This window comes from Macaca nemestrina, chromosome 20 (genome assembly GCF_043159975.1).
Source record: "Macaca nemestrina isolate mMacNem1 chromosome 20, mMacNem.hap1, whole genome shotgun sequence".
Lineage (NCBI taxonomy): Eukaryota > Metazoa > Chordata > Mammalia > Primates > Cercopithecidae > Macaca > Macaca nemestrina.
Window position 1 is genome coordinate 54,020,483 of NC_092144.1, and position 21,131 is coordinate 54,041,613.

Sequence of the window (21,131 nt, forward strand, 5' to 3'; positions counted from 1 at the left end):
GCCCACTGGCCGCCGGGCTCTCCACGTCTCCCTCCTCCCTCTCTGGCTCTTTCTCTAGTTCTTTGGGCCTTGCTTCCTGTCTCAGTCTCTCCTGGTCTGGAAGCCTCTGCTTTTGTCTTTTTTTTTTTTTTGAGATAGAATCTTGCTCTGTTTCCCATGGCTGGAGTGCAGTGGCGGGATCTCGGCTCACTGCAACCTCCACCTCCCACGTTCAAGCGATTCTCCTACCTCAGCCTCCCGAGTAGCTGATATTACAGGCATGCACCACCACACCAAGCTAATTTTTGTATTTTTAGTAGAGACGAGGTTTCACCATGTTGGCCAGGCTGGTCTTGAACTCCTGACCTCAGGTGATCCACCTGCATCAGCCTCCCAAAGTGTTGGGATTACAGGCGTGAGCCACCGCTCCTGGCCAGGTTTGTCTTTATCTCTGTCTCTGTCTGTCTGTCTCTGTTTTTCTCTCCCGGTACCTTTGTCTCTCTCTGTCTCTCTCCGCTCTGTCTCTCTGTCTCTGCCTCTCTTAGCCTCTCTGTGTCTCTCTCACCTCTCTGTCCCTTTCTCCATCTTCCTGTCCCTCTCTGCTCCTCTGTTTCCTTCTCTCCCTGTCACTGTCTCTGTCATTATGTCTGTCTCTGTGTTTGTCATTGCCTGTGTCTCTGTCATCCCGTCTCACTCTGTCTCCATCTCTCTGTCTCTAGGACCCTCTGTTTTTGTCTGTCTCTTGCTGAATCGATGTTTCTCTCTGTCTCTGTTTCACTCTCTCCCTGCCTCCTGGTCTCCTTCTGGGTCTCTCTCTTCGGGCCTCTCTATGCTTGTCTCTGCCTCAGTTTCTCTCTGTTGTTCATTGGCACAGCTATGGACAACCTCGTTCCTTCCAGTTCTACCCCAGCCCCACTCAGAGGCTGAGGGCCAGTGACCCAGAGACTGCAGCCACCCGAGGGTCAGAAGCCACTAAATAGAGAGCGCTCCAGCTGCGGCCATGCCATGGCATCTGTGCCCCAGTTCAGGCACTTGTGAAAAATGGAGACAGAGACTGACACAGAGGGAGAGAGAGAATCAGAGACACCTCGAGTCGTTCAGCCCAGGGAAGGAGGGGGCATGTGTTAAAAAAAAAAATCAAACAGACCCACAGGTGCAGAGAAACCGGAAAATAGAATCAAGACACGGAAGTTAGAGCACAGAAATTTTGTCTCCAAAGAGACTATGACTGAAAGAGAAAAACAGCAAAGGCCGGGCATGGGCATGCCTGGGTGGCAGTGATGGGGTTACAGTGGGAAGGGCACCTGCCTTCAAACTGCAGTCCTGGGATGCAGGGGTCAGTCCTAGGAAACTGCTTTGCTCCACAGCCAGCTGCTTCCAGCCCAGGGAGGGGTTAAGTGGGGAGGGAGAGGTGACTCAGGGCCCCAGGGCTTCTTGTGACTCACCATTGGTCTCAATCCTAGAGTGGGGAGTGGAGGCAGAGAGGGGTTTGTGTAAAAGAGAGGGAAAGGGAATAGTAGGGGACCTCAAAATGCCTAAGAAGAGGGGTCCAGGAGGAAGAAGCTGGGGGCCTGGACTCCTGGGTCTGAGGGAAGAGGGGCTGGGGTCTGGACTGCTGGTCTGAGGGAGGAGGAGCTGGATCTGGACTCCTGGGTCTGAGGGAGAAGGGGCTGAGGCCTGGACTCCTGGGTCTGAAGGAAGAGGATATGGGGTCTGGATTTTTGAGTCTGAGGGAGGAGGGCTGGGGCATGGACCGCTGGTCTGAGGGAGGAGGGGCTGGGGTCTGGACTCCTGGGTCTGAGGGAGGAGGGGCTGGGATCTGGACCCCTGGGTCTGAGGGAGGAGGGGCTGGGGTCTGGACCCCTGGGTCTGAGGGAGGAGGGGCTGGGTCTCATGTACTGGAAGAACTGATTCCAGAGTCTCCGGGATTTTTCCTTGGCCTTGTCCCAGTTGCACCACCTCTGTCGCGCCCCATCTCCGGGCCTGGAAAGAACCCAGGTGCCTCGGGGCCCAGCAGGAAGGGCCCAGGGACAAAGAGTTGTTTAACTGGGCAGGCTGGTGAAGGAGAGTGAAGCGGGTGTCTCAGGCGGAAAGGTCATTCATCGCCCAGGGCTTGTGCAGGGAAAGGCAGGGCTGAGCCCTGGCGAAGAGATCCTGAGAGTCAGAGGTCAGTGGCGGCAAATCCTCCACCGTCATCTCTGGGACCTTGGAGCCTGGAAGCTCCAGGGCTTATAAATACTGTCACCTGGTGTTCACTTAGGGAACTGCAGGCACTCTCCCTGTCCAGCCTGGTTTCTTGCCAGCATATAGCAAACACCTACTGAGTGCCAGGCACTGCTCAAGGAGTTGGCGATATGTAATGAACAAAAACAGACAAAATTCTTGCTCTTGTAGAGCTTCCAGGCTAAAGGAGGGAGACGTCGTGGTTCCATCAACCTCAATTTCTTCTTCGCTCTCAGTCTTCGTTTTTCTTTCTGTATCTCATTGTCTTTCTTCTTTCTTTCTTTCTTTCTTTCTTTCTTTCTTTCTTTCTTTCTTTCTTTCTTTCTTTCTTTCTTTCTTTCTTTCTCTTCCTTCCTTCCTTCCTTTCTTTCTTTCTCTTTCTTTCTCTTTCTTTCTTTCCTTTCTTTCCTTCCTTCCTTCCTTTCTTCCTTCCTTCCTTTCCTCTTTTTCTTTCTTTCTTCTTTCTCTTTCTCTTCTTTCTTCTTTCTTTTTCTTTCTTTTCTTTCTTTCTTTTTATTTAAAAAACCTTTTTCTTTTGTCATAAAAACAGGTCTCACTATGTTGCCAGGCTGGTCTCGAACTCCTGGTCTCAAGCCATCCTTCTGCCTCGTCCTCCTAAGGTGCTGGAGTTACAAGTGGGAGCCACCATGCCTTGTCTTGCTTCTCTGTTTCTATCTCCTGATCTTAGTCTCCAAGTGCATATTTTTCTCCTTTCTCCCTTTTTCTTCCTTTCTGCTTTTATTTTCTTCTTTGTATCTCTGTGTTCCTCACCAGTTAAAAAAAGTATGTATGTTATGTTATTACACAGAGACATACACCCGAATACTATATATAGTGTATGCAGATATGTAGTATAGTATATGGCATAGTATACAGATGTGTAGTGTATACAGATGTATATTATATACAGATATCTATATCTCACAATATGGGAGTCTAGAGACCTTGGTTTAAGCCTCGATGTGACCATTGCCTTTATTTATCTATTTATTTATTTATTTATTTATTTATTTATTTATTTATTTGAGACAGAGTCTCGCTCTGTCACCCAGGCTAGAGTGCAGTGGCATGATCTTGGCTCACTGCAACCTCCACCTCCTGGATTCAAGTGATTCTCCTGCTTCAGCCTCCCAAGTAGCTGGGACTACAGACGTGCACCACCACACCAGGCTAATTTTTGTATTTTTAGTAGAGACAGGGTTTCACCATGCTAGCCAGGCTGATCTTGAACTCCTGTCCTCAGATGATCCACCTGCCTCAGCCTCCCAAAGTGCTGGGATTACAGGGGTGAGCCACCATGCCCGGCCTAACTTTATTTTGGTATGGAATATATCATATGTACAGCCTGGTTTAGAGACAAACCTGAGTTCAAGCCTAGTTGCCATCCATAGTTGTGTGCTCTGTGAAACTTGTAAAAGAGGGATTATGTTTCCTATGTGACAGGGCTGCTTGAGGCTTAGGTGAGAGGATGTCTGGAGCCCTAATACTGGGCCTGGTCTATGTTAAACTCTTGTGATACATTGTCTCCCAAGTTGCTTGCCAGTGACTTCTCCCTTCCCTGCACTGACAGGTGGCTCCTCCCATGAAGAGATACAGTATGTTCCTTCTCCTTCAGTCTATCTGGCTCATGACTTGCTTTGACTAATAGAATGTGACAAATGTGACACTGGACCAGTTCCACGTCCAGTTATTAAGGACTCTAGAAGCTTCTGCTTTTGCACCATTAGAACTTAAAAACCACCATGCTGTAAGGAAGCCCAAGCTAATCACACGGAAAGGCCATGCAGGGATAATGAAGCTATCTTGGCTAAAGCCCCAATCCCACAGTAACAGAATGCTGTGGCCATGTGAATGACTTCAGGAGAGACCAGCAGAAATGCCCAGTCAACCCTCAATCATGAGATTGTTTATTTTAAGACACTAAATTTTGGAGAGGTTTGTTACACAGTAAAAAGTAGATTATTTACCCTTCTGTTCATTTCTGCATGTTTGAAGTTTTCCATAATAAAAAATTATATATATGGGCCAGGCACGGTGGCTCATGCCTGTGATCCCAGCACTTTGGGAGGCTGAGGTAGGCGGATCATTTAAGGCCAGGAGTTCAAGTCCAGCCTGGCCAACATGGCAAAACCTCATCTCTACTAAAAACACACAAAAAAATTAGCCGGGCGTGGTGGTGGGCGTCTGTAATCCTAGCTACTCAGGAGGCTGAGGCATGAGAATCACTTGAACCTGGGAGGCAGAAGTTGCAATGAGCCAAGATCGTGCCATTGCACTCCAGCCTGGGTGACAGAGTGAGACTTCAACTAAAAAAAAAAAGTATATATATGAATATGTGTGTATATGTGAATAGATAATAAAATAATAAAATGTATAATGCAAATTGCACTCCATACACTGCAACTAGCATCATTTTGCTCCTAATTTTTTGCCTATGAGCCTTTCTTGGTCAATCTTGGCTTGTGTCTCAATTTTCCTGTCTGTCTTTCTCTTCACTTTCTTTCTGTGTGTCTATTCCTATCTTGTCAAAACTCCTCCCACCACTTTCCTCTGCATTTACTTTGCTTTACCACATTAGCCTTGTTGCTAATTCTCAAACATACCAAGCTTTTTTCTGCCTCTGGGTCTTAGCATTTTCTGTTCCCTCTTCCTGAATGCTTTTATCTCCACTCTCCTCATGGGCCATTCCCTCACTTCATTCAGTTCCCTGCTCAAATATATATATAAATTATAATATATATTATAATAATATACAATAATATATAATATTGGCCAGGCGCGGTGGCTCAAGCCTGTAATCCCAGCACTTTGGGAGGCCGAGATGGGTGGATCACGAGGTCAGGAGATCGAGACCATTCTGGCTAACACGGTGAAACACCGTCTCTACTAAAAAAATACAAAAAACTAGCCGGGCGAGGTGACGGGCGCCTGTAGTCCCAGCTACTCGGGAGGCTGAGGCAGGAGAATGGCGTAAACCCGGGGGCGGAGCTTGCAGTGAGCTGAGATCCAGCTACTACACTCCAGCCCGGGTGACAGAGTGAGACTCTGTCTCAAAAAAAAAAAAAAGTATATATAATATTATATAACATATATAATATATAATAAAATAATAATATATTAATAATAATATATAATAATATAATATAAATATATAGTATATTTATATATTATATAATATATAATTATAATTTATATATATCTAAAATTTATATTATATATAAAATATATAAAAATTTATATTATTTATATTTATATTATTTAAATATACTATATATAAATATAGTATATTTATATTATTTATATTTCAAATATATATCATATTTATATTATTTATATTTATATTATTTATATTTATAAATTTATATTATTTATATATTCATATATATGTATTTATATTATTTATATATAATTTTTATTTCCTATTTTATTAAATTTTTTTGAGACAGGGTCTTGCTCCGTCACCCAGGCTGGAGTACAGTGGCGCGATCTTGGCTCATTACAACTTCTGCCTCCCAGGTTCAAGTGATTCTCATGCCTCAGCCTCCTGAGTAGCTAGGATTACAGGCGCCCACCACCACGCCTGGCTCAAGTGATTATCCTGCATCAGCCTCCTGAGTAGCTGGGACTACAGGTACAAGCCACCACGCTTACCAAATTAAAAAAAATTTTCTAGAGAAGGGGTCTTCCTATGTTTCCCAGGTTGGCCTTAAACTCCTGGACTCAAATAATCCTCCTTCCTCAGCCTCCTGAAGTACTGAGATTACAGGTATGAGCCACAGCATCCAGCCACTCTGCTCAAATATAATCTCTGCCTTAACTACCTCTTTAAAAATGGTCTCTTCCATCTCCCTTAATTATCCTGAATCTTATTTCACTACTTTATATTTTATCATAGAACTTATGACTATGTAAAATGATCTCATTTTATCTGTCTCATTGTTTAAGGACAGGAACCTTACCATCCTGTGTTCAGTGCCTGGCACATAGCAGATGCTCAATGAATATTTGTTGAAGGAATGCTCTTGTTCAATGATACTGATGGGCTTTTTTCGACTCTAGCCTCTTGTCCTGTTCCACACTGTTCTGGAGGGGGGCTAGATGGCATTTCTTCATTTCCCTGTCTTTTGTCCTCCATTAGTTGAGTTGCTGTCTGTGGTTCTGAGACCCAATACTATGGATCTGTCCTTGGTGCTGACCTGGACTTCCACTTCCACTTAAGCTAGGGAGGGTGGGGGAATCTTGGGAAGGGGCAAGGTTGTGTGTAAAATCTAGTCGTTAGATAATCATTACCTGCATTACCAGGAGAAGAGAGATGTCTGGGTTCCCAAAGAAGTGGGTGTATGGGTCACTGTGAGTTAAATGGGTATTAGTTCTATCTACCTATTATCTACCTTTTCATATACACATACATACTCATATATATGTACATATATATTTATTATGGAGAATTTCAAACATATAGAAGTGAACAAAAGAGTATAATAAACCTCCATGTATCCATTTAACAAATACCAATTCGTGGTCAATTGCATTTCATATATGCTTCCATTTACTTCCTCACTTCCTATGTTATTTCAGTGTAAATCCTAGATATAATACCATTTAATTATATGTGGTATTTTAAATTGTTTTCTTTTTCTTTTTAGAGGTGGGGTCTCGCTCTGTCACCCAGGCTGGAGTGCAGTGGCCCAATCAGAGCTCACTGCAGCCTCGGCCTCCTGCCCTCGAGTGATCCTCCTGCGTCAGCCTCCCAAGTAGCTGGGACTACAGGCACACACCACTGTTACTTTTAAAATTTTTAGTAAAGACAGGGTCTCTCTATGTTGATCAGGCTTGTCCTGAACTCCTGGCTTCAAGCAATTCTTGTACCTCAACCTCCCAAAGTGCTGGGATTACAGGCGTGAGCCACCAGGACTGACCTAAGATTGTTTTCTTTTTGTTGAGGTATGGCTTACACATCGCAAGTCTGCAGATCTTAAGTGTATGGATCAATTCAGTTAAACCTGTGTACGGACATGAGTGATCACCATCTCGATCAAGCTATCTCCATCATCATAAGAGACTCTCTTGTAACCCTCCCAACTGATACACCAGAGATAGCCAGTATTCTGAATCCCTATCACCAAAGATTAAAAAGCTCTAATATGGATGTCCAAAGACCTGAGCTCTAGCCTTGTCTTTGCTTTTGACATTAAAAAAAAAAAAAATAGACCGGGCGCGGTGGCTCAAGCCTGTAATCCCAGCATTTTGGGAGGCCGAGGCAGGTGGAATACCAGGTCAGGAGATCGAGAACATCCTGGCTAACGTGGTGAAACCCCGTCTTTACTAAAAATACAAAAAAAATTAGCTGGGCATGGTGGCGGGTGCCTATAGTCCCAGCTACTCAGGAGACTGAGGCAGGAGAATGGCGTGAACCCGGGAGGTGGAGCTTGCAGTGAGCCAAGATTGCACCACTGCACTCCAGCCTGGGCGACAGAGCCAGACTCTGTCTCAAAAATTAATTAATTAATTAATTAATAAAATATACCTTATATGTAGAAAGTGCATAAAACATAGTGGTACATTTTGGACAAATGATGTAGTGTGAACCTCCATAAAATCAAAGGCACACCAAGAGAAAATATTTGCATTCCCTGGAATCTCCTTATGCGCTCCTTTATGATCAGGAACCTCCAACCTCCAGAGGAAACCACTATCATCACTTAGAAGGGACTTCTAACTCCTTGTAGACCATAACACTCATACTCTGGTTTCTCAGTTCCTCCTTCTGCCTCCAGCCTTTTAATCCTAAATGGCCCTTGACTCTGGAAGCCAGGAGGCATGAGAGGCCCTCTAACCATCCACCTCCCTGGTCTCCCTGTCTCCAATCTCACTCCCCTGGGTCTGTCTCCTGCATGGCCACAGGGAGAACCTCGTGTCACCTGGCTTTGACCATGCCTCTCCCCTTCTCTATATCAGTCCATGGCTCCCCATTGGCTGTAGGAGAAAGTTCAGAAAGTGTTATCCCTATTTGACATTGTAAGCCCCTCAGGGGCACTGCCACCTCTTCATTCACATCTTCCTCGCTTAAAAAATAAAATAGAGCCTGTAATCCCAGCACTTTGGGAGGCCGAGGCGGGCGGATCACGAGGTCAGGAGATCAAGACCATCCTGGCTAACACAGTGAAACCCCGTCTCTACTAAAAATGCAAAAAAATTAGCCGGGCATGGCAGCGGGCACCTGCAGTCCCAGTTACTTGGGAGGTTGAGGCAGGAGAATGGCGTGAACCCGGAAGGTGGAGTTTGCAATGAGACTCTGTCTCAAAAATAAATAAATAAATAAATAAATAAAGACTGGGTCTCACTCTGTTGCCCAGGCTGGATTGCAATGGAGGGAACACAGGTCACTGCAACCTCAAATACCTGGGCTCAAGCAATCTTCCCACCTCAGCCTCTCTAGTAGGTGGGACCACAGGCACACACCATCATGCCCCACTAATATTTTTAGTCTTTTGTAGAGATAAGCTCTCACCATGTTGCCCAGGTTGGTTTCAAAGTCCTGGGCTCAAGTGTTCCTCCCACCTTGGTCTCCCAAAGTGCGGGGATTACAGGAGTGAGCCACTACTTCTGGCCTTCCTCACACTTTACACACATACCAAGTCTTTGTGCCTCCCACCTTTCCTACCTGGAATGCTCTTCCTCCTGCTTCTTTGCCAATTCCTACTTGTCATTTATGTTTCTTCTCAGGGATTCATTCCTAGGAGGATCCTTCCCTGGTTTTCCTCTTTGGAGCTCCCTTAGTCCCTCACATCTCATGTTTTTTCAACTGTGAGCCTCCTGGTTTGTGATTGTCTCTTTCCAGCCCAGAAGGGCAGGGCTTGATCTAACTCATTGCTAGGTCCCCAGCATCACCAACCCAGAAGAACGGGTTATAACTGTTTGCTGGATATTTGTCCCTGCAGCTCTCTGTCTCTTATGAGTTCCTGCTCCTGTCCTGTGGCCTCTCTGCCATTTAACAAGTGTTTCCTGAGGGCTTGGGGTGGGCTTGTCCCTCTGCCTGCATGCTGTTCCCAAGTCTGTTCACCTGGCAACCTCCTACTCGAACTCCTGGCCTCAAGCGATCTTCCTGCCTCAGTCTCCCTAATGTGCTGGGATTACAGGTGTGAGCCACCACACCCCTCATCATTACATCTAATACTCACTTGGAGAATTTTGCTTCCTGTCCGCAACAGCTCTGAGCTCTGTTGGTTTGGGTCGAGTCTCAAATAAAGTATGCCTCCACCAGGGGGCGCAGCGGCTGGTCCACTGAGCTGGACGATGAGACAGCCATCTGGCCACTTGCAGGTCCTCTTGCCACTGAACCAAGAGGTAAAGAAAAGCATTACTCTATTTGCTAGGGCGATTGATCTCAATTACCAAGAGGAAACTGGGTTACACAGTGGGGCCAAGGAAGGCCATGTCTGGGACCCAAGTCATGCTCTGAAGCACCTGTTAGAACATCTATATTCATTAGTGAAAGCAACCAACCAACCAACCAAACAAAAGGTAGGACCACTGAGGATTTAGACCCACTGACCCCATGGAGGATTTAGACCTTTCAGGAAAACTGTTTTGGGTCATCTTGTTCAATAAAGACCACCAGCCAACTGAGGGCAAAGGAATTACATTCCACTAATTCCATTACTTGGCATGAGTAACGGAAGAGGTTAAACTTATCAACTATGGCCTTGTGACCAATTACAGAAATGCAATTACAGCTATGCATATTTTCTTCTTATTATTTTTTCTTTTTCTTTTTCTTTTTTTTTTTTTTTGCGGAGTTTCATTCTTTCACCCAGGCTGGAGTGAAGTGGTGTGATCTCGGCTCACTGCAACCTCTGCCCCCTGGGTTCAAGCAATTCTCCTGCTTCAGCCTCCTGAGTAGCTGGAATTACAGGCACTTGCCACCATGCCTGGCTAATTTTTGTATTTTTAGTAGAGACGGGGTTTCGCCATGTTGGCCAGGCTGGTCTCGAACTCCTGATCTCAGGTGATCCACCCGTCTCAGCCTCCCAAAGTACTAGGATTAAAGGCGTGAGCCACTGCGCCTGGCCACATATTTTCTTCTTTGTTCTCTTTTCTTGTTTCCTCCTTCCTTCCCTCCCTCCTTTCCTTCCTTCTTCCCTCCCTTCCATTACATTCATGTATTATCCATCTACTAATTTATTTTGACCTTGCCTCATCTTTCTCTTTATCAAGTGTTTGTAAATAAAAACTTTGTGAGTAAAATCCATCTTACTTCTCCATTGCTTCCCCCACTCCATCAATATCAGATATTTCTTGTGCATTGCAACTAGAAGACAACAATAATTAATTGTTGAGTGAGTAGTAAAAAATGGCTAAATATTCAAACAGATGACCATAGATCAAGAGTACAAAGAGATGTGTGTGACAGGGTAGGCAAAATGAATGACATGCAAACTTAAGTCCATTCAATCACAAAAATGTTACACATAATTTGGATAATTCGGGACCAATAAAGGGAATACAGACTATATTTTCTGGATCTATTCATTTATTATTTCTTTTATGTTCTTTTATGTAATATGTTGCATAAAATGCCCCAGTTCATTTGATAAGGTGATTAACTGAAGTCTTTACTCTTTTGCTCATTGGTTGTAAACAAATTAATACTTTTAAGAAAGAACCAGGCTCTTGTTTCCTCTTTGTTCCCCCATCCCCTGATACCACCACCATTTGCCTTTTCTTTTCTTTTTAGAGATAGGGTCTTGCTATGTTGCCCAACCTGGTCTCAAACCCCTGGGCTCAAGCAATCCTCCCGACTTGGTCTACCAAAGTGCTGGGATTACAGGCATGAGCCACCATGCCTTGGTTCCATTTGCCTTTTCTACCCCAAGAAAGTATTTTAAGTTCTTTAAAATGTGCATTGGAAATCATATGCATATAGAAAGAGCATAAATGCCAAGTGAACAGCTCAATGAATGCTCAGATGAATAAACACAATGGTCAGGCTCCTAGATACTCCTTTACCCCTCTTCCAGTTGCAACTGCCCCCAAATAGTCACTACTGTGACTTCTGATTGCATATTTAGTTTTGCCAACTGTTGTGATTTGCTTAAATGGAAACATACAGAATGTTCTCTTGTGTGTCTTTATTCTTTTGCTCAACATTTGTTTGTGGGATTCCTCCATGCTATTGCATACACTTGTAGAGTGTTCATTCTCATTGCTGTGTAGTACTCTATTATGCAAATAGGCCACAAATTGATTTATCCACCCTACTGTTGATAGGTACTTGGGCTGTTTCTATTTTGTGACTATTATAAATTGTTCTGCTAGTACACGTCTTTTGGGAAAATGTATACACTAATTTATGATGGAGAGCTCTATCCAGGAGTGGAAATGCTGGGTCACAGTGTGGGTGCAGAGTCTGGTTTAGGTAGGTACTGAAAGATAGTTTTTGCAAGGGGTTGTTCTATTTTAAAACACACATACTACCTGGATGTGAGAATCCCAGTAGTTCCACATCCTCGCTAATAAATGCAGCTTTTTATTTTACTTTTAATTAAACTTTTTAGAGAGACAGCCAGGCTGGTCTCGCACTCCTGGGCTAAAGCAATCCTTCCGCCTCTGCCTCCCAAATTGCTGGGATTATAGGTGTGAGCCACTGTTTCCAGCAGGTGAAGGTTTTATTAGGCGAGTGCAAAAGTAATGGCGATTTTTGCATTGTTGGAATTTGCCATTTGATATCGGAATACATTCTTAAATAAATGTGGTTAATGTTATACATCTTTTTTTTTTTTTTTTTTTGAGGCAGAGTCTTGCTCTGTAACCCAGACTGGAGAACAGTGGCACGATCTAGGCTTACTGCAACCTCCGCCTCCCAGATTCAGGTGATTCTCCTGCCTCAGCCTCCCGAGTAGCTGGGATTACAGTGTGCACCATCATGCCTGGCTAATTTTTGTATTTTTAGTAGGGACAGGTTTCATCATGTTGGTCAGGCTGGTCTCGAATTCCTGGCTTCAAGTGATCTGCCCACCTTGACCTCCCAAAGTGCTGGGATTACAGTTGTGAGCCACCATATCCGGCCTGTTATACATCATTTTAATGGGCATTTCTTGCTTTACGGTTTTTTGCTAATGACTTATTACTTGATGTTTATGTTTATTTTAGACTATGGAAATTATATTAGACAAAAAGCAAATTAGAGGGACTTTCTTATTTGAGTTCAAAATGGTCATGAAGCAGAGTTTGTTGAATCCTGAAGCACGTATTTTTATACTACAGGAATCAACAAACTTATTTCTTGTTGGCAAAAATGTGTTGATTGTAATGGTTCCTATTTTGATTCTTAAAGATGTGTGTGAGCCTAGTTATAATGATTCAGAATTCACGGTCCAGGCTGGGCATGGTGGCTCACGCCTGTAATCTCAGCACTTTGGGAGGCTGAGGAAGGTGGATCAACTGAGGTCAGGAGTTTGAGACCAGCTGACCAATATGGTGAAAGCACCACCCTCAGCACCTGCCCCTATTTCTACTAAAAATACAAAAATTACCCGGATATGGTGGCATGCACCTGTACAGTCCCAGCTACTCAGGAGGCTGGGATAGGAGAATTGCTTGAACCCAGGAGGCAGAGGTTGCAGTGAGTTGAGATCATGTCACTGCACTCCAGCCTGGGCAACAGAGCAAGACTCCATCTAAAAAATAAATAAATAAAATAAAATTTATGGTCCAAAACCATAATTACTTTTGAAAAGTGTCTCCCTCTCTGCTAAGCACTCACGAAGGCATCTGGGTGGCGATACCCAAGCAGCTACATAGCTGAGTCCACATTTTCACTTGGACTCCCCATACTATGAGTTCTAAGACAGTCAGTGCACCCCGTCCTGCTTAGTGAGAGCTGTCAAGTATAAGCTTTTAGAGGTTTTTGAATCACTCTCATGGCAAAGAACTGCCAATTGCTCATGTATTGCATCTCACAGGAGTCCCTGGCCACCATACCTCAGGGAGAATCTTCTGTCTCAGAAGTACAGTCATACACGGCCTAACAACCCCTCGGCCAATGTCGGACTGCCTTTATCATCACTGTGGCACCATAAGATTATAAGGAAGCTGGCCGGGCGTGATGGCTCACACCTGTAATCCCAGCACTTTGGGAGGCTGAGGCAGGCGGATCACTTGAGGTCAGGAGTTTGAGACCAGGCTGGCCAACATGGTGAAACCCCATCTCTACTAAAAACACACAAAAAAATTAGCTAGACGCGGTGGCTCATGCCTGTAATCCCAGCTGCTCAGGAAGCTGCAGCAGGAGAATCGCTTGAACCTGGGAGGTGAAGCTTGCAGTGAGCCGAGATCGAGCCACCGTACTCCAGCCTGGGTGACAGAGCAAGACTCTGTCTAAACAAAAAGAAAAAAAAAAAAAAAAGATTACCATGAAGCTGAACAATTTCTTTTTTTCCCCCTGTTCCTCAGGCTGAAACCTATTTACGTTGTTCCTCAGGCTGAAACCTAGGAGTCATCTCAAGTACACCTCAACCAATATATCAGCAAGTCCTGTCTTCTCCACTAATAAAATCTATTCCCTGCAACCTGTAAAGGAGCAGCTAAATTAAAAATCCATTCATTTTCCAACTCCTCGCACTACCTCTGCCATCATGGGTACATCATCTCTTGCCTAGACTAGTACAGTAGCCACCTCACAGGTCTAGCTTCTATTCTTGCCACAGGGAAGCTTTTAAAATGTAAAGCACGTACACAAGAGCACATGCTGTAGATTCCATTCGTATGAAGTTTAAAATAAGCAATATTGATCTATGATAGAAGTTGGAGTCATGGTTATCTTTGGGGTGGGAAACTGACTCTGAAGGGCTGTGAGGGAGGCTCTGGGGACATAGGCTGTAAATATTCTACATCTTGACCTAGGTGGAGGTTATTCAGGTATGTACATATGGAAAAATTGCAATTTATGCATTTTATTGTATATATTTTATGCCTCAATGAAAGTGTTATATAACATATATTACATGTAATTATATGTGCATATAATTATATACACATACAACATATATATACACACCTATATATGATTATGGCAGTCTTCTACTTCTCCAACACTTTTTTTTTTTTTTTGAGACAGAGTTTCAGTCTGTTGTCCAGGATGGAATGTAATGGCATGATCTTAGCTCACTGCAACATTTGCCTCCTGGGTTCAAGCGATTCTCCTGCCTCAGCCTCCTGAGTAGCTGGGACTACAGGTCCATGCCACCACGCCCGGCTAATTTTTGTATTTTTAGTAGAGATGGGATTTCACCATATTGGCCAGGCTAGTCATGAACTCCTGACCTCAGGTCGTCTGCCCACCTCAGCCTCCCAAAGTGCTGGGATGACAGGCATGAGCCACCACACTGGCTCCAACGCATTCTGTATTAGCCTTGGATTAACCAGAAAAACAGAAGCAGTAGACGATCTATGATACAATATTTATTGCAAAGAATTGGCTTATGTGGCCTGGCTAGGCAGGTCAGAAGGAGCAAGCTGGAATCTTAGACATGGGCTGAAGCAGCTGTCCGTTGGTGCAGTTTTTTTTTTTTTCTTCCTCAGAGAAGCCTCATCTCTGCTCCGAAGACCTTTCAGCTGATTGAGTCAGGCCTACTCAAATTGTCTAGAACAATCTCCCTTCCTCAAAGTCAACTGATTATGAACTTTAATCGCATCTACAAAATATCCTCACATCAACACACTGATTAGTGTTTGATTGAATAACTGAAACTGTCACCTAGGTAAGTTGACACATCAAACTGGCCATCCCAACTTCAGACCACATTTGCAATAAAATCCAAAATCTGGCTGGGCATGGTGGCTCACACCTGTAATCTCAGCACTTTGGGAGGCTGAGGCAGGAGGATCGCTTGGGCCCAGGGATTTGAGACTAGGCTGGGCAGCATAGTGGGGCTCCATCTCTATAAAAAATACAAAAATTAGCAGGGTGTGGTGGCACACACCTGTAGTTTCAGCTACAAGGGAGGCTGAGGTGGGAGGATTGCTTGAGCCTGGGAGATTGAGGCCTCAGTGAGCTGATTGTGCCACTGCACTACAGCCTGGGATAGAGCGAGACCTGTCTCTAATAAATACACAAACAAAATCCAAAGTTTGCTTTGGATTGCTAGCCCATCAAAAAGGCTAGCTCCTTGAAGGTGGGAATTTTTGCCACTTTTGTTCCCTGCCAGCTTCCCCTTGTATGTCAGGGTGTAAAGACTGCTGAAGCCCTTGTCATGTTGGCCTTACAGAAGCATAGGAGCAGAGCATTTCTGAATTGCCCACCTTCCCCCAAGGCTGCTTGCTGACATGGAGCGAGAAGATATGGGAGGCTACTCTTGCTATGCACTTACTCTGAAAATTGCTTTCTCATTGTGCTTTGGGCATCTTGTCTGTAAAACAGGAACGTGTCTTAGTCCCTTCAGGCTGCTGTAACAAAATACCATAGACTGTATGGGTTACACATAACAGAAATTTATGTCTCACAGCTCCGGGAGTCTGGGAAGTCTACAATCAATGCACCAGCAGATTCAATGGCTGGTGAGAACCCACTTTCTTGCTTATAGGTACCTGCTGGCTGTGTTCTCATGTGGTGGAAGGGGCAAGGCAGGTCTCTGGGGCCTCTTTTATAAGGGCACTAATCCTATTCATGGAGACTCCACCTTCATGATCTCACCACCTCCCAGTAACATCATTTTGGTGATTAGGATTCAAAAGATGAATTTTGAGGAGCACAAACATTCAGACAATAGCAGGATGCAACTTACTTTTTTGCTTCCCTCACTGAGTTGCTGGAAAGATCAAGTGGCAAAAAGCATGTGAAAGAACATAGTAAAGCATATGCACAGAGAACATGCTGAAGGATCCCATCTCTATGAAGTTCATGCACTTATGAAAGTGTCCTGTACACCCTGTGTTCCTTCCTCCCTCAGACCTTTGTCCAGGCTGTCTCCTCTACCTAGAATGCCCTTCCTCTTGCTTCTTTTTGCCAGCTACTATTGATCCTTTAGGATTTTGCTCAAGGGTTAATTCCTCCAGGAAGTCTTCCCTGATCTTTACAGCTTGGAGAATTTCACCTCGCTGAACTTTGCCTTTTGTGTTTTTCTGTGAAGTTAATTGGCACTCATGTGTTTGGGAGGTGGTGTTGCTTAGCAGTTCATGGGGCTGGGAATCTGGTTCTTGATTCTCTACTCACTAGATACACAAGCTCAACCAAGTGCTTTTGCCTTTCAGTTTGTTGACCTGTGACTTAGAGCTTATGACAGTAGCCTGCTTATACTGGGCCACTGCTGTGTCCCAGTACTAAATGTTAATCTTGTTGAATCCTCACCACAACTACTGTGAAGCAGTTCTTGTCATGACTTATGGAGTTTATTTTCACCTCCACCTTATAGGTGAGAAAATATTGGCACAGAGAGTTCAAGTAACTCGTCCATGGTCTCTGCAGGCTGAATGGTGGAGCTGGGATTTGAACCCATGCAGCTTAGCTCCAGAGCCTGGCTCAAGTAACTTGCTCATGGTCTCTGTGGGCTGAATGGCAGAGCTGGGATGTGAACCCATGCAGCTTACCTCCACAGGCTGGCCTACTAACGGTTAGGGCATACTGCTTATTGGGCCTCTCATGATGACACTAATAAAGACATCATTGTATAGCTCCCTCCTAGAGCTGTGACAGGCTCTGGAGGGAGAGCACAGGAAGCCGTGTTACGGGGTGCCTGGTGCTCAGTAAGTAACAGCTGTGATGAGAATTGCTCTTCATCAGGGCAGGACATGGCTGTTTTGCCCTCCCCTGGGATGCTGGTGACTGTGTCCAGTTTCTTCCAGTCCTGTTGACCAGGTTGGGGGGCACGAGGGAGGGAGAGATGAAAGGCCAGAGGGACAGGAGTGTAATTCTTATTTTAACATCATTTTCCAGTGAGCTATGTGATAGGGGCTGAAGCAGCAAGAAGGAGGTGTGTGAATCCTGTCCCCAGCATCCTGGAGGGACAGTCTATGAGAGCCCCACCAGCAGGAGGACGGGGAGGAGCAGGGCCAGGACCTGTACTGCTCGGGGAGGGGTGGTGGCCAAAGCACTGTTGAAGGGCTGGATCATGGATTTCCTGTTGCAGAGGTGCCCCTCACAGCAGGAGCCCTGGAGGTCGATGGCTGTCCAGGGGCTGGTGGTGCCCTCAGTGGTGCAGGAGGGCCGGTGGCAGGTTCTGATGTACACAGGGACTGAGAAATTGCCTGGGGGTGGGCGGAGCAGTGAGGAGCCGTCAGAACTGAGGGAGACAGCTGCACTTGAACTTCCACCTTGATGGCTAGGGCCATGCCTCGGTCCTCAGACTTGCTTCAGGTTTTCCTCCTAAGACCAGGGCCAGGCCTCCTCCCTCAGACCAGGACATGGCCTCCTCCCTCAGACCAGGGCCTTGCCTCCTACCTCAGAGCAGGGCCATGTCTCCCTGTTGGGCCTGTCTGGTGTCACTACCCTCATGGTTGCCCTGCCTCCATATGTCTTGTCCAGGCCCTACCACCCTTTCAGCCCCTCACCGACTGTCATTCTGCCATTGCCCTGGAAGCAGGCGGTCTGGTCCTGGTGACACTGGACCCGTCGGGACTTGCTGATAGCGCAGTCATCCTGATGGACCCCGATACAGGCGTAGCACTCGGCGCCGCTGAGCGTCGGTGGGTCGGGTGCTGGCAAGAGAGGGTAGACGCACACTCAGGCAGTGGTACCCTGGCACAGTCTGCGGGCTGCGCACTGCGCCAGAGCCCGTGCTTTAGCACGTCTAGGGGGCTGGGATCCTAGCGCGCCAAGAGAAGGCGCTCAGCGGAGGCCACGCCTTCCCCGAGGCTGCCCGTCCTCTCATCGTCCCGCCCGGAGCCCAGCCCCGCTCTCCCGCGCACCTTGGCTCAGGTTGGGGAGGGCGTCATGAGTCATAAGGTAGGCGTTGCACTTGTCAGTTGTGCAGCCGCGCACCACCGAGTAGTCTGGCGGCAGCGCGTCGGGGTTCGATTGCGTCTGGCCGGCAGGCGGCCCGGTCCAGCAGCCCTTCCGCACCAGGGTCACCGGCGCGCGATACCCTGGGGGCGGGATCGGGGCTCGTGCTCTGCTTCCCGAAACCCTTCTTTCTCCAGTCTCAGCGTTCTTCCTCCTCCTTCTACCCTTTTGCTTTCAGCTACACCTTCTCCCTCCTTCCCTGCTTCCTCTCACCCCCAGACCTTTTCCCCGAGTTCTTCTCTTCCTCCGCTCTTCCTTCCTGTGCTCCTCTCCCACCTTCTCTTCCTTGCTTCCTCATTGTCTCCTCCCCACACTGTTCATCTCGTCCCTCATCCACTTCTTCTTTTGTGGGGCAGGGGACGGAGTCTCGCTGTGTCGCCAGGCTGGAGTGCAGTGGCGCGATCTCGGCTCACTGCAACCTCTGCCTCCCGGGTTCAAGCGATTCTCATGCCTCAGCCTCCCGAGTAGCTGGGATTTCAGGCGCCCGCCACCACGCCCCGCTAATTTTTTTGTGTTTTTAGTAGAGACGGGGTTTCGTCTTGTTGGCTAGGCTGGTCTCAAACTCCTGACTTCGTGATCCACCAGCTTGCCTCCCAAAGTGCTAGGATTACAGGCCTGAGCCACCGACCCAGCCCTCATCCACCGGTGCTTTTCTTTCTCTTTCTCCTCTTCTTCCTCTCCCTCCCCATCTTTCTATCTTTATCTTTTCATCTTCTGCCCAATTCCCCTCCCCTTCTTCTCCCTTCTCCCGCCTTTTTCCTCCCTAATCTCTCATCCCTGTCCCCCTGTTCCCACTCCTCACCGGTGTCCAGAGACAGGATAGCCTCAAAACACTCGTGAGGACAGGAGATGCTGGCCAGCTTCACGGCCCTGAGGTCAAAGGGGCCAAAGTAGGTGTGCTCAAAACTGTAGCACTGCAGGCCTTGGGACCCTGGGGAGAGGGACATAGTGGAGTCAGTAGGGCCACTGTGAGCCTGTCCCAGGAACTCAGAGCTCCACCCAGTCAATGACAGGCACATGGGCCTGGCCCCTCTGCTCCCAGGGAAGCCGCGCCTTGAGAGACCAGGTGCTGCTATTGCAGCTGGTCACAGCTGTGTCTGTCTCATGGCACAGTAATGACTTCTCTGCAGCTGACAGTCCAGTTTTTTTCCCTCCAGGCCGCTCCAGGTCTCCACCCTCCTCCAGGAAGCCCGCTCCCTATCTATGATTTAGAATGGGAAGGAAAAGTGATTCATTCTCACTCTGCCCATCCTTCCCCACACTTAACTCACAATGTGGACAGCACAGTAAGTGACCCCTGACGGGCAACATGCACTCCAGGACAGGCAGAGTGACGTGTGATCCTGTAGGGCCCTGCAAACCCACGCATCGGCCCCAGCAACACACAACACTGACATAAACACACAATAACAACATATACACACGTTCATCCAGGTCTCACAAATATACACAGAATATCCTGAATGCACCCAGGCAGAGTTTTACATTCCCACATGAAACAAGTATGCCCCTAGTCCCTGCAATATAAATCCCCCTAACTAAGGCACAGCACTTCACACATGGAAAATCACACAGACACCAAAGCGTGTGTCTGTGAGGATGCTTGTGCATGTGTGATAATCATATCAACACAGAGAGGGACCAGATGCACGGAAAACCATACCCAGAGAGGTCCCAAATCACAGAAATACTGAGCACATAGACATAGAGATAAATATAGGCCTACAAATCACAGAAATACATAAACACAGACCCAGATACACAAAATTACACACGTATCTCTTTTACAAAGAAAGCAAACTCAGAAACAGACCCACAAAAGCATTTGCTCAGACTAAGACTTTGAAACCTATGCAGAGAAACACACACAAGCACAGAGACCCACAGGACGTGCTGCACGTGGACACATACAGAAATCAAACTCTCCCCATTGAGGAGCAGAAACACACAGATTTAGCTGTATGTAGGAATAGCCTCCTTTCTACCTTTCTAATTCCCTGTCTTTGTAACCACTTCCATTCTGAAATGAGTATGTTCCTGTCCTAGCCCACAATGGGGTAGAGGTTGCCGGAAGATGAAGCCAGGGTTCCTGCCATTTCTGGAAAGAGTCCTAAGGGCTCCCTGGAAATACCTTTGAATTGGGGGTTGGGCAAGGAAAAGAAGAAAGGCTGGGATGGTGGGAAGAGAGACACCAGGAAAAATGACTGATGGGAGAAGAACGAAGACAGGGAAGAGAAATGAAGATGACATAGTCTCCAGGCTCCCGCCCACCAAGACCCAGGAGTGCAGGCCCCCAGCCCCCTCCTCCCTCAGACCCAGAAGTCCAGACCCCTAACCCCCTCCTCCCTCAGACCCAGGAGTCCAAGCTCCCAGTCCCTCTTCCCTCAGATCCAGGAGTCCAGGCCCCCAGCCCCTTCTCACTACTGGATTCAGAAGTTTGGGTACCTGTCAGGCAGAGTGCAGCCCCAAAGAGGTAGAGCAGAATGACTCTGCGGACCCCCATTGCCATTGCTGAGCTGCGCCACCTGGGACAGCTCCTCCCGCTGTGATGTGCTGCCTGGCTGGTTCTCCCTACTGAGTCCTAAGCATCCCGGCCACCCTGCCTGGCCAGTATTTCTCCATCACACCCTCCCTATGTGGGCAGGTCTCTTCCTAGGTAATCGTGATGGAACCAGGGTGATCCTCAGTTGCTGGAGGCCTGCACTTCTGGGTCTGAGGGAGGAGGGAACTAGAAGTCTGGAACCCTTAATTTTGAATGATTGGTGTCTTGCTGGCCTTCTTCCTACACCCCTCCCAACACCCTGCTCTAATCTGAGGGTGGCACATATGGCCTTTTGACTTCCCTTCCCTCCCCCTACCCCAACACACACCACCCACACAGCTTCCAATCCTGGGGCCACTTCTCCACACCCAAAGACACATTCATCGTCCC

At 46.8% G+C, this 21,131-nt stretch overlaps 1 protein-coding gene across 1 annotated transcript; it reads right to left on the minus strand.

Annotated features, from left to right (window-relative positions):
* Nucleotides 1-2,830: 2,830 nt before the first annotated feature.
* LOC105463839 (LY6/PLAUR domain containing 5) lies at nucleotides 2,831-20,708 on the minus strand. Its single transcript, XM_011711227.3, has 7 exons — nucleotides 20,645-20,708; nucleotides 19,002-19,130; nucleotides 18,106-18,282; nucleotides 17,749-17,895; nucleotides 15,573-17,445; nucleotides 9,384-9,537; nucleotides 2,831-2,968 (listed from the first exon to the last, which is right to left on the minus strand). The coding sequence occupies exons 1-5, from the start codon at nucleotides 20,706-20,708 to the stop codon at nucleotides 17,210-17,212; spliced, it is 753 nt and encodes a 250-aa protein (XP_011709529.2). The 3' UTR covers nucleotides 2,831-2,968; nucleotides 9,384-9,537; nucleotides 15,573-17,209.
* Between the last annotated feature and the right edge of the window lie 423 nt (nucleotides 20,709-21,131).

Coding starts and splice junctions, on each gene's coding strand:
- LOC105463839 (XM_011711227.3), bottom strand. CDS start 20,708: ATGGCAATGGGGGTCCGCAGAGTCATTCTGCTCTACCTCTTTGGGGCT. Junction 19,131..20,644: donor GGCTGCACTCTGCCTGACAG/GTACCCAAACTT, acceptor CCCTCTCCCCAG/GGTCCCAAGGCCTGCAGTGC. Junction 18,283..19,001: donor TATCCTGTCTCTGGACACCG/GTGAGGAGTGGG, acceptor TCCCGCCCCCAG/GGTATCGCGCGCCGGTGACC.